The 14,061-nt window shown below is 40.1% G+C and overlaps 1 protein-coding gene across 1 annotated transcript in view; it reads right to left on the minus strand.

Moving 5' to 3' along the window:
- LOC126458571 (venom protease-like) overlaps positions 1–10,668 on the minus strand; it is a 232,501-nt gene extending 221,833 nt beyond the window's left edge. The window contains exon 1 of the mRNA XM_050095703.1: positions 10,541–10,668. Within this exon, the coding sequence (XP_049951660.1) occupies positions 10,541–10,640 (100 nt within the window). The 5' untranslated portion in view covers positions 10,641–10,668. The remainder of the gene's footprint in view (positions 1–10,540) is intronic.
- Between the last annotated feature and the right edge of the window lie 3,393 nt (positions 10,669–14,061).

Raw genomic sequence — 14,061 nt, forward strand, 5'->3', positions numbered from 1 at the left:
ACAGAAACTTTAGACAGCCTTTGTATTCAGTTACACAACCTTCTTATCTTGTTTACACAAACTTTCATTGAACAGGATTTGACCATTCTTGGTTGTTATATTCAACCTATGAGTGTTAAAAAATTAAGCTTTCAATTATATTGTCACTATTTCCTGTTAAACTAATATCTCAATGGAAACAGAATTACATAAAATAAATACATATTACAACAAATTACAAGATTTACAACTTATTGTAACACGGGCTAAACTTGCCCTTGGTTGGTGCTCCGTGTGACCTAAAATACCTTGGTGTTTCTGGGGTTAAATCATGATATTGGCACAACTCGCCAACCTGATGTTCTAACGAACCAACCAGTCGTGTCAGAATGAATATCAATACAGCTGTGGTGGTTCTCATTAATCATTAATAGCAGTCAGCTGTGGAGCTCAAATTGATCAAGATTATGGTCTGACTATTATATCGAGCTGGTGAACGTATAAGGTTTGTATATCTGTTGGCGCTAGTTTTTAACGCTGCAGGGCGCATTGTCCTTTTCCAATGATTTTTCGAGATTAGACGGCTGATCTTGAGCTAATACATTCGAAAATAATGACATGTTCCCAAGCGCCGCTACAGTTATCTCTTTGGCATGTTAAGCGATTCTTCACGAGTCTTCTTCGTGAGACAGTAGGACTGGTCGTAAAATTTTACGTCGAGACCACCAAAGTATTCTTTCTCTATAAGCAACTGCAGTCATAGAGAGGGAAACGATGACTACAGGTCAAAATTGAAATCAGTAAGCGGATCGAAATCATCTGTTCACTCATTCACAGACTATGCTGGCACCGGAATGGGACATAACAGAGAAAAGGCCATAAAATATTGATTTTTGTCCTCCGAAATTGTTTCACCGCTGAAGATAGTAACACAGTCCCTCCTGCCAATCATCATGTGACTACATGGTGGATACTTAGTTGACCGATCGCTGAACAAAATAGCAACTACGAGGGTTGGAACTTAAATAGTGGCAACTATTCACTCACAACCAATGCAAAAGAGTTACATGTTTGCACCTGTTACTGTCCTTCAAAGCAGTCACCAGCGTTGTGTAGAGCCCGTTGCCAGCGATGTGGAAGGGGTAGTATACCGTTAGCAGAACCTGTTCTGTTGATGGTGCGAATGGAGCGGTCTGCTCCCTGTCGAATCTCTGGAACAGTTCTGAAGCGATTGCCACGAAGTGGTTCCTTCATCTTAGGAATCAAATCAAAGTCACAAGGACTTAAGTCCGAGTAGTATGGTGGATGGTACAGTACTTCCCAGTCCTGTATTCAAGATGGCGCCGAATGAAATTCGCGAGTGTGTTAGTTCCAGTAATAAATGTAAATTTAATGAAGAAAAGTGTGCATTTTGCAGAAATGTCGGTTGGTATTGTGACCAGTTATGTATTACGTGTTATATTGTGTTAAAAGTATCTGAAAAAAACTGTGATGCATCTATAAACTGTGAAAAAGAAACCATGTTGACGATCAGTAAACAGAACAGCATGAGTTCCGCAAATAAAAGCAAACAATCCGAAGTTTGTGTGAAGTGTAAGAAGTTCGACGTATTTAGTGATGGGAAGTGCATCTCTTGTTATTTAATTATGAAGGTGGTAGTAAAAAATGAGAAACTCAGTGTTTGCTTAGCATCAACTTCATCATACAGCCACGAAATTGCGCTTCAAGAAATAACAAACAGCAAACTATGCTCATGCAGAAAGAAAGTCGTTACAGGTATTATGTGCTTTAAGTGTAAAATTGTTTATCATTATAACTGTGCAAAGGTGGACTCAAAACAAGAGATATGGAAATGTGATAATTGCGTAAAAGTGGGCACTATAGACAGCAAGGAAGAAATAATTTCCGTGTTGTTAGAAGAACTGCAAAGACTGAAAGCTGAAAATGTCACATTGTCCGCCAGAAGTCAACAGAACAAAAGTGAATCCCAAGACGAGAGCACAAATTGTCACCAGCCCAAGAAGATACCAAAACATCTCGTTTCTCAGCAGTTATATCATCTGAATACAAGCAACCGTTTTAGTGCCTTAAGTGATAAAATTGATGAAACAGAGAAATCTACTCAGGTGGTAGGACGAGACAATGTTCCTAAAAATTCGACAAAAAGACCAATTGAGAGTCAGCCAACGAATAAGATTTTATTACTATCGGACAGTCATGGGCGAAACTGTGCATCATTGCTAAATGAATTTTTGAAACCCAAGTATTACACATCATCTGTTGTTAAACCAAATGCATGCCTCAGTGGTGTAGTTGAAGGGGCATCAGATCTTACTAGTGATTTCAATTTGGACGATGCAGTTATTATCCTTGCAGGAATAAATGACATTCGTAAGAAAATCAACTTTATTCCAGACTTAGAAAAGTTGACTGCAGCACTTGATCATACAAAGCTATTGTTATGTACCATTCCCTACTGTTATGACAAGCCAGAAGTCAACGAAACAGTGTACAGATTTAATGAATATATAATGAATTTGTCATCTAATTTTGTTAATGTGAAAGTAATTGATGTCAATTTATTCTTGCAAAGGCCTGATTACACTAATCATGGACTACACCTGAACAAAACAGGAAAGCTCAGACTGTGCAGGAACATTGCTTCATCAGTATCAAACCCATGGAAACGGTGTGATGTAGTAAAAACACTTACAACCAGCTCTGCAAGAAAGGTCAGATTTTGTACCGGTACTGTAGAAACCAATTCATGCCAAGATAGACAGGGAACCAATGTGAATACAAGAAACAGATGTATAGCTGTGTCTCATCCTGTCACTGCCAATGACATATTAATACCATATGATGAAGTTCCACCCAAAGAACCTCAAGGACTGGAAAATAATTCCGATGCAGTATCTCCAAGGATAAAAGGTAATCCCCGATTTTCTACGAGAGAAAGAAGAATTCCAAAAAGAAACAGTGATTTTTTATGGCCAGCACCCACCAGACCTCGCCAACGACATCTAGTGAACAAATCTCCAGCTGCGACATAGGTCTTAATGTATCCAACACAGTTTTGAGTGCAACGGGGACTAACGGTGTTAATGGACAAGCAGACCAGCAGAAGGACAGTAGAGGTAGCTATAAGAATCTTATTATTCTTCATCAAAATATCAGAAGTCTCAAAAGTAAATTAGAGTTTTTATCTGTAAATTTAGGGGACATGGACACTGTTGACCGTCCTCATGTTTTATGCCTTACTGAGCATCATGTAACAGTTGGAATTGATGGGCTGCAGCTTGATGGGTATGATCTAGCTACTCATTACTGCAGAACAAGTAAGGAGAAAGGTGGTGCTGTAATTTATATAGACAGTAAAATCATTTATAAATCTTTAGATCTAAGTAAGTATTGTGTAGATCAACATTTTGAAGTTTGCGGGACTGAAATTTCTGCAAAGGACATGTTACTTACTGTGCTTGCAATTTACAGAGCTCCAGCAGGGAAGTTTTGCATCTTTATGAATAAGTTAGAATCTCTTATGACCAAATTGTTCTCTAAAACTAGAAATTTAATAATTGTAGGTGACTTTAATGTCAACTTCTTAACTGATAACAACCTCAAAACTGACCTGGACCACTTAATGAATTCTTACAACTTGGCTGCGATGGTTACCTGGCCCACTAGGGTTACAGAAAATTGCAAGAGCCTTCTAGATAATATTTTCATTGACAAGAATAGAGTCAACAGTGCTAGTGTGAGCAAAGTAATTTATGGCCTGTCTGACCATGATGGACAACTTCTGAAAGTAAATAACATCAGTTTGTGCAATAAAATCTCCCACACCTATAGGTCCTATAGATGTATAAACACTGAAACTGTGTCTGCCTTTAACGACTATTTGTCACAGATAGATTGGGAGCCAGTGTACAGCACATCAGATGTTAATGATAAATTTAACCTTTTTTTAAATGAATTTATATCTGTATTTGAAATGGCTTTCCCAAAAAAAACTGTCAGAAAGAACAATGAGGTTTCTTCCAGTAAACCATGGATTACTGGAGGTATAAAAATTTCTTGCAGGACTAAGAGGGAGTTACATGCCTCACTAAGAGTATCAAATGATCCCCTTGAAAGGTCTCATTTTAAGTTATATTGTAAAATTTTAAAAAGGGTGATAAACAAATCCAAGAGCCTGTATATTAAGTCTGAAATTGATAAATCTGAGAACAAAATAAAAGCAGTTTGGAATGTTATAAAGAGAGAGTGTGGCAAGAGTAACAAGAATGTTAATACCACAGAGATAAGCTATAAGGATGAGGTTATTCATAATCCTGTAACAGTTTCCAACATATTCAACAATCACTTCATAACTGCAGCAGAACAAGTAGGTTGTAACGGTTCCTTAAATGCTGCTACGCATTTATTACACAGAGCTAACCCTAACACGTATGACCCAATTTGTATTGCCCCAGTTACTATTACTGAAGTTAAAAATACCATCAAGGCCTTAAAAAATAAAAATGCCACTGGTATTGACAACATTTCACCAAAAATACTGAAGCATTGTAGTGACCACATATGTCAAGTCCTGTGTCACATTTTTAATGAGTCTATCCAGCAAGGTGTTGTCCCAGAGAGATTAAAGCTTGCCGTTGTGAAACCACTTTTCAAGAAGGGTGACAAAACTAATTTATCTAACTACCGTCCAATATCACTACTAAGTAGTTTCTCAAAAGTATTAGAGAAACTAATGTATTCAAGAATTGTAGAACATCTTAACAGCCACAACATACTCAACAGAAACCAGTTTGGTTTCCAAAAAGGTAGATCAACTGAGCAGGCTATTTTTTCTCTCACAAATGAAATTTTAGAGTCAATAAATAATAAAATGTCACCTATTGGAATTTTTTGTGACTTGTCTAAGGCCTTTGACTGTGTGGACCACAACATTCTCTTACATAAGGCTAATTTTTATGGCTTGCGAGGTAGCATTGGTAGATGGATAGAATCATATCTGCAAAACAGAAAACAGAAGATGATAATTAATGGTGCCAATGATAGTCCCATTTCTTCTGATTGGGGGACATTAAAGTGTGGTGTGCCTCAGGGGTCCATCCTAGGACCTTTGCTTTTCCTTATCTTCATCAATGATCTCCCACTTTGCACAGACACCGAGTGTAAATTTACTCTTTTTGCCGATGACACCACTATTCTGCTTGAAAGTCGAACTAACAGTGACCTAGAAAATAAATGTAATGCTGTACTCGTTGACATCCTACACTGGTTTAAGTGCAACGGACTAACTCTAAACATTCAGAAAACTCAGTATATGCAATTTCACACATCTCAACAAGAAAATGAAGTATGCCACTTAAACTGTGGTAACCAAAATATACTACACTGTGAATCATCTAAGTTCTTGGGCATTCTAATTGATGGCAAGCTGAACTGGTCTGAGCATATCTTAGACCTACATAGAAGGCTCAGTGTGGCAACTTATGCTCTGCGTGTAATCACCCCCATTGGTGATGAGGACGCTACTAAAGCTGCCTACTTTGGTTATTTTCATTCTATCATGTCGTATGGCATAATATTTTGGGGCAACAAGCCTTTAGCCAAAAAAATATTTACTGCACAGAAGAGAGCTGTTAGAATCATGAGTAGTGTTCATCCAAGATATTCTTGCAGAAGTCTGTTTCATAAGTTACAAATATTAACACTTACCTCTCAATTCATATTTTCTTTGATGATTTTTGTTTCTAACAACCTATCTCTTTTTAAAACTAATAGTGAATGTCATGATCATAATACTAGGTCTAAAAATGATCTACACAGGGATCTGAAACATTTAAGTCTTGTTCAGAAAGGTGTTCATTATTCAGCCACAAAAATTTTCAACTCCCTTCCATCAGGTATTAAAGATCACATTAATGTCTTACCTACTTTTAAATGTAAATTGAGAGAATACCTAATGGTAAATTCCTTCTATTCTCTTGATGAGTATCTACAGATAAAGCAATGATTTTTTATACTGATAAAAATTTGTTTGCTATAGATCACATTAACTGTTTTGGAAAATGTACTATATTTCCTTTTTAGGTATTGTTTTATATTACTTGAGCTATACCTTTGATTTGATTTTAACCTACAAACTTATTCATAATCTTATGGTACATTTTTGTCATTTTATATATGTGTATTATTTGTTTAATTTGGAAAATGTACTATATTTCCTTTTTAGGTATTGTTTTATATTACTTGAGCTATACCTTTGATTTGATTTTAACCTACAAACTTATTCATAATCTTATGGTACATTTTTGTCATTTTATATATGTGTATTATATCAGTTGTATGTAATCATGACTCATTCCACATCCTTGTGATTTATCACAATACGGATTAATGGAATACGAAATAAATAAATAAATAAATAAAAAATAAATATCGACCGAACAGAGCAGCCACAGCTTACGCTGTATGCGCCCGCGCATTGTCGTACAAAATGATGGGTGGGTTGCGCAGAAAGTGTCGCCGCTTCTTTCGCAAAGCTGGTCGCAGGTGATGCTCCAAAAACGAACAGTAATACTGTGCACTGACGGTTCGCCGTGGAGGAAAGTAATGCGTTAGGATAACACCACCACAGTCGTACACAAGAATCGCCATAACTTTCAACATACTGGGGTTCTGACGCACTTTCGACTTTCGCGACGATCCATAATGACGCCATTCGTTGGAATGGCGTTTCAGTTTTGGCTCGTATGATGTGTCCCATGTCTCATCCACTGTTAACGTTACGGCGTAAGAAAGCCTCTCCTTCGCGATCATAGCGCTCCAAGTGCATCTGAACAGCTTCGTAACGCATCCATTTCTGCATTTCCGTCAATTAATGCGGAACCCATCGTGATGCAATTTTTCGCATGCCCAGGCGTTCCTTCAGGCTGCGAAGCACAGTCGTATGCGCTAATCCGGCTTCATGGGCGAGCTCACGAATCGTATGGCGTCGATCACTGTCCACTAACGCGGCAACAGTATGAACTTCCGAGACGCTAGAACGACCTGCCCGATGCATGTCTGCCACAGTTTGCCGACCTTCGTAGAAGGCTTTTGCCCAACGTGCCACTGTTCTGTTCGGCAATGCCGATTCCCCGCACGCCTCTTGAAGACCTTGATGAAATCTCCGTGCTGTATGACCTCTGGTACATTCAATCCTAATCCAACTCCGTTGTTCCTGTTTCGAAAACATATTGACACCGTTACGTTAAACCGCTCGCTCGCAAGTGAATGCTTTTCTTTCGATTGTGCGCACGCCGGTGACGTCGGACGGGCGAGTCCATTTGCTCGCATGTCAACAACGTGTGCTACCAGCGACAATAGTAGATTCTATTGCATAGTGTCTCCACAGCAATGTTGCCACTATTTAAGTTGCAACCTACGTACAATCACTTAGTATGTAAAGGCATCAGGACTAGATGAGATACCTACAGGACTCTACGAAAATCAAGCGAAAGAACTTTCTCCTCTTCTACCAGCAGTTTATCGTAGATCACTGGAAGTACGACCAATCCTGTTCGAAATACTCTCCGCGCAAGGCAAAAAGCCCCTACAACTTAAGATGAGGGTCCTTTCAGTTCCGTAATGAATGATCTTGATTTGCACTATACGGGTGTCTACCGTATCCCTTACAGTTGTGGCATGTCATACATTGATCAGACCATCAGAACTGTGAAGGACCGGTGTACGGAGCGTAAGTAGCACACATGCTTACAAGAGCCGAGCAGCATTGTCTTGGCACCCCAGTAATCCTTTGGAATAAACACGGAGATTCTGGCATGAACTTCCAGGTACTGGGATAGTGTTATTAAGGAAACTGTAGAAATTAAATTAGCAAGTAACCTTATAAATAGAGATTTTTTAATTCTGCATGAAATCTTGCTGTCTCATTTGTCAAAAAAACAGAGACACAGAGCTCATGCTATGTCACCTGTTGATTATTAATTTCACTATCGACAACTTTTGACGTCCGTCATCTTCGGTTTGTGATTGCGCAAGTGTGTGTGTGTGTGTGTGTGTGTGTGTGTGTGTTTTGTGTAGACAGAGAGAGAGAGAGAGAGAGAGAGAGAGAGAGAGAGAGAGAGAGAGAGAGAGAGAGAGATCATTACGTAGTTTCTGTGAAAACCGAGGTATTAAATTCGCTTGCACAGCGCTTACTTGCTCCAGTTTTGCCTTGCAAATGGCAGTGTGTGCTCCTGTCGAAATATTGCCGGTTGTCGAAGTCACGCGCCTGCTTTCCCGTAAGTTACTTGAATATTTTATACTTCGGGAGAAATTACGGTCTCCCATTTTTTTCTTTATTGCTAAAATCTATGTTTCAAGCGTATCCAGATCGCTTTGCAGCAGTTTAAAGTATTTGACTGTTGAGTTCACACTAGTGCTAATATTAGTAAACAGTCACTGCATGACCAAGGAGAGTCCTTATTTATCAATTTCAGACGCCTTACATCAAAAATATGTCGAAAAGCAGTTAATTGCACTTCACACAAAACATTCTTTTTATAACTCACTTTTCGCATTTTTTGCACAAGGAACTGTTGAACTTTTGACTTTTTGATGAGAGCTGTCTGTTAAGGCTGTCTTACAATTTAATTGGAAAGGAAAGCTGGAGTTTAAAGTGTTGTGGGTATAGATGTCGTTAGAGACGGCGCTCTGACTCCAGATCTTTTCAGAATACAGCGATGGCCGACTGCAGAGACCAAATACAAGATATCTGGCGAATGTAGATAACTGTAGCCTTTGCATCGTTGAACACAAGCTTTGAAGAGCAACAGAAGGGACTGTAAATGATGCTTTCGAAAAAAATTATTGAGAGTTTCTCAGAAAATCGACTCTCCCTAAATTTTGAACAAAAATACTCTATTCACTTCTGTACAACGAAGAGATCATACCAACAACTGACGAAGCGCATTAACAGGAGTCGATAAATAGGACACAATGCACCAAATTTTTAGGTGAACATATTTATGAAAGTTTGAACTAGAAGAACCATGTTATTAAGCCCCTCAAGGTATCAGGTAAGATAACTGCTTATATAACAAATGCCGCAAATTTTCGAGGCATATGTTAAGTCACTAATCATTGTCTTGGATGCTACTAGCAGATAAGTCATTTGCCTAAATGCTGCAAACCATCCACCTTGGATAGAGGCGACTCGAGACGTTCTAGGCGGTGCTTAAATTAAATAAGAAATGTGAACTGAGGGAAATATCCATAAGTTTGTCATAGCGAAGCATAAACAATCCAGTAGTTACCTCTGAAGCGTGAATTGATAGTGTCAAAATAAACACGTTTCGTTTATGAGAAAGTATTCAGCCCAATGCTAGACGTCTGTTCGTCGATCACGTAGAAAACATGTAAAGCTTAACATTAAGTGTTGAATGACTAATAGGAAGTGAAGCTTCAACATTAAACTTTTAAAAATTACAATGTAACATTTTGGCGCTGCGATTCCCGGCAAATACAAAAAGCAAATAGATAAAACGCGGCAGAAGTTAAAATATTTACGGCAGGCTAAGAACATTTTAGTGCGTTTCTAAAGCGAAGAAAAATATACAGGGTGTCCCTCCTAAGAATCGTCATGCGCATTTTCTCTGATGTTTCGGCAGATTTATAACAAATTCTCTGTACAAATCATTTACTGAAAATTGCAATTTCGTTTTTGTAACATAATTATGGAGTCATTACGTCTTTCATGCGATGCCCCGTGACGTGTTTTCGATTACAAACAAAACGATTTCTAAAGATAGTTTTTAAAGCGGAATTTTACCCGCTCACCCAATAGCGTGGTCCCAAATTAGTCTAGAGGCGTATTTGTTTTTATCGATATGTGTTGACAGGGTAGTAGTCCGCCTCGTATCGTAGCGGTAGCGTTACCGACTACCACGCAGGGGGCCCGGGTTCGATTCCCGGCAGGGGACCGAGTGTTGTGTGTCCTTCATCATCATTGACTCGCAAGTCGCCGATGTGGCGTCACCTAAAAAGGACTTGCAATACGGCGACCGAACTCCCCCGAAAGGGGCCTCCCGGCCAACAATGCCATACGATCATTTCCAACAGGGCAGTTAATACGTAGATGAAACAAATACTGCAGTAGGCTAATTTGTGACCGCTCTACTGAACGGGCACTTAAATTTCCTCTCTAAAAATCACTCTGTTTATAATGGGAAAGAAACCGGTGCTTTCCGTCAACAATGGGCGTGGCATGATAAGCTGTATTTGTTTTTCCCCTTCACATCCCCCCCCCCCTTCTCCCCCGCCCCACAAAGCAATGCGAGATCGATTCTGCTATTGCAGGCTCTATGTTTTTATGTTTAAACTGGACTTGAGTACCATGGTTGTTTACAGTGTCTTAATTAACAAAGCTATTAAGCCACACGAGCGACAGTTGTCATGCATTATCATAGCGTGGTAATAGTGTTCACATATTGCAGTAGTGACAGGCGTCAATTTTCTCCCTGTTTGCCCATGTGCACACACAAGATCATTATATATATAGACTCACCACCGCTTCTGGCGCTGGTTGCCGCTACGAGCAGAAGCACGATCGTAGCAGACGGCCACTTCGAAGGCCCCGCGCGGGAGAGAAAACGTCGCACTGTCATATCACTAACAACAGAACGCGTACATGGCACGTCCCACTCCCCGGTTGTCATCAGCCGACTGAAGCGCCCCTCAGACCTTACCAGGTTGGTGGCTGCGCTCTCGACTGACGTCACAGTTTGGAAGCCCGCGCACGCGTGTAGAAAGCCGTTCCGTTCCCACCCGGATGTTGGGGTGCAGCTGCTCAGATCCGTTCTGCCTCGCTGCCGGCGACACTGCCTACCTATCACCGTGATCTTCGCGATCCTGGTACAGTGTTCGTTGTTATTTCCACAGGTTGCCTCTTAATCTATACGTAATGCGAGATGCCTTTAATAGGTTCCACAACGAAACATTATCTCGAAATTTGGTAGAAAATCCGAAGAAATTCTGGTCGTATGTAAAGTACACAGGCGGCAAGACGCAGTCAATACCTTCGCTGCGCAGTGCCGATGGCACTGTTACCGACGACTGTGCCGCTAAAGCGGAGTTATTGAACGCAGTTTTCCGAAATTCCTTCACCAGGGAAGACGAATGGATTACTCCAGAATCTGAAACGCGAACAGCTGCTAGCATGAGTTTCTTAGAAGTAGATACCTTAGGGGTTGCGAAGCAACTCAAATTGCTTGATACGGCAAATCTTCAAGTCCAGATTGTATACCGATTAGGTTCCTTTCAGATTACGCTGATACAGTAGCTCCCTAGTTAGCAATCATATACAACCGCTCGCTCACCGATATATCTGTACCTATAGATTGAAAAACTGCGCAGGTCGCACCAGTGTTTAAGAAGGATAGTAGGAGTAATCCATCGAACTACAGACCTATATCATTGACGTCGGTTTGCAGTAGGGTTTTGGAGCATATACTGTATTCAAACATTATGAATCACCTCGAAGGGAACGATCTATTGATACGTAATCAGCATGGCTTCAGAAAACATCGTTCTTGTGCAACGTAGCTAGCTCTTTATTCGCACGAAGTAATGGCCGCTATCGACAGGGGATCTCAAGTTGATTCCGTATTTCTAGATTTCCGTAAAGCTTTTGACACCGTTCCTCACAAGCGACTTCTAATCAAGCTGCGGGCCTATGGGGTATCGTCTCAGTTGTGTGACTGGATTCGTGATTTCCTGTCAGGAAGGTCGCAGTTCGTTCTAATAGACGCAAATCATCGAGTAAAACTGAAGTGATATCAGGTGTTCCCCAGGGAAGCGTCCTGGGACCTCTGCTGTTCCTGATCTATATAAATGACCTGGGTGACAATCTGAGCAGTTCTCTTAGGTTGTTCGCAGATGATGCTGTAATTTACCATCTAGTAAGGTCATCCGAAGACCAGTATCAGTTGCAAAGCGATTTAGAAAAGACTGCTGTATGGTGTGGCAGTATGGTGTGGCAGTTGACGCTAAATAACGAAAAGTGTGAGGTGATCCACACGAGTTCCAAAGGAAATCCGTTGGAATTCGATTACTCGATAAATAGTACAATTCTCAAGGCTGTCAATTCAACTAAGTACCTGGGTGTTAAAATTACGAACAACTTCAGTTGGAAAGACCACATAGACAATATTGTGGTGAAGGCGAGCCAAAGGTTGCGTTTCATTGGCAGGACACTTAGAAGATGCAACAAGTCCACTAAAGAGACAGCTTCCACTACACTCGTTCGTCCTCTGTTAGAATATTGTTGCGCGGTGTGGGATCCTTACCACGTGGGATTGACGGAGGACATCGAAAGGGTGCAAAAAAGGGCAGCTCGCTTTGTATTATCACGTAATAGGGGGAGAGTGTGGCAGATATGATACGCGAGTTGGGATGGAAGTCATTTAAAGCAAAGACGTTTTTCGTCGCGGCGAGATCTATTTACGAAATTTCAGTCACCAACTTTCTCTTCCGAATGCGAAAATATTTTGTTGAGCCCAACTTACATAGGTAGGAATGATCATCAAAATAAAATAAGAGAAATCAGAGGTCGAACAGAAAGGTTTAGGTGTTCGTTTTTCCCGTGCACTGTTCGGGAGTGGAATGGTCGAGAGATAGTATGATTGTGGTTCGATGAACCCTCTGCCAAGCACTTAAATGTGAATTGCAGAGTAATCATGTAGATTTAGATGTAGAAATCTACATCTTCATCTATGCTCAGCTCGGTGTGTGACCGAGGATTCTTTGTGTATCACCGTCATTTCCCTCTTTTGCCTGTTCCAGTCGCAAATAATTCCCGGGAAGAACGATGGCCGATAAGCCTCCGTGTGGGTTTGAATCTCTCCAATTTTATCTTCATTAAGGTGACCATCCGTCTCGTTTTTTTCGGGACAGTCCCGGTTTTTGTGTGTCTGTCCTGAATTTTTTCAAAGGTAATTCGGGACACCTGTTTGTCCCGAAATTAACAATCATGATCCAATTTGTCCCGAATTAGACATTCATTTTACCTGTATCGGTATATTTTATTATTAGTTTTAGTTATGGTGGGAAATTGTTTGACAAGAGGGTACGACAAATTGTCGAAATCGTTATCAAACTATTTCTACTGTGCAAACACGTGTTGGCCGCAGCTCGGACAGCTAATGGGCAGTCAGAGACCACGGCAACTGGCAAAAAGTCGCACTCGAACGCATTCGTGTGGTCGAAACGGTTCTAACCGTAACTCGAACAGAAGAAGGAAGAAATCTACATATTTTCTGCTAGACATGTAAGAGGCAGAGGAAGTTTTATGGCAAACATGCAGACGAAATACAAAGTAACTCGAACAGACGAACACTTCTGACTGATGCATCTAACCACAAAGAGATTAAGGTCTTTCCTATCCTCGTCAGATATTTTGATTACAAAACTGGTGTAAAAGTAAGAGTATTACAATTAAAATCGTTGCCTGGGGAAACATCTACTATTGTGAATGGCTATTTAACAGACTGCCTCAGAAAAAACAGCCTAGAAGAAAAAGTTATTGGACTGTGTGCTGATAACACTAATTGCAATTTTGGAAGTGCTGAAAGAAAAGGTCAGAATAATGTTTTTACTCAACTACAAGTGGAACACGGTCATAGACTGATAGGGGTTGGTTGTGCTGCTCGTATACTGCATAATACTGTTCGAGCAGCTACTGATATTTTGCCTGTAGATATAGAAATGGTAGTTTCCAAAATATTTCTGTATTTCAAATCATACACTGTGAGAGTTGAAACTCTGAAGGACTTTTGCAGCTTTGTTGAAACAGAATTATCAATGATTTTGGGTTATGCTCAAATAAGATGGTTAGCACTGTTGCCTGCTGTTGAGCGAGTCATCAAAATGTTTAAACCACTAAAATCATACTTGCAATCTGAAAAAAAGTGTCCATTGTTACTTCAAAACTTCTTTCAAAACCATTTGTCTGAAGTATGGCTATACTTTGTTCACAGTAAGGCTTCATCATTTCATGAAGCAGTTAAAAAAGTTGAAGGACAGACAGGA

This window comes from Schistocerca serialis, chromosome 2 (genome assembly GCF_023864345.2).
Source record: "Schistocerca serialis cubense isolate TAMUIC-IGC-003099 chromosome 2, iqSchSeri2.2, whole genome shotgun sequence".
Classification (NCBI taxonomy): Eukaryota; Metazoa; Arthropoda; class Insecta; order Orthoptera; family Acrididae; genus Schistocerca; species Schistocerca serialis.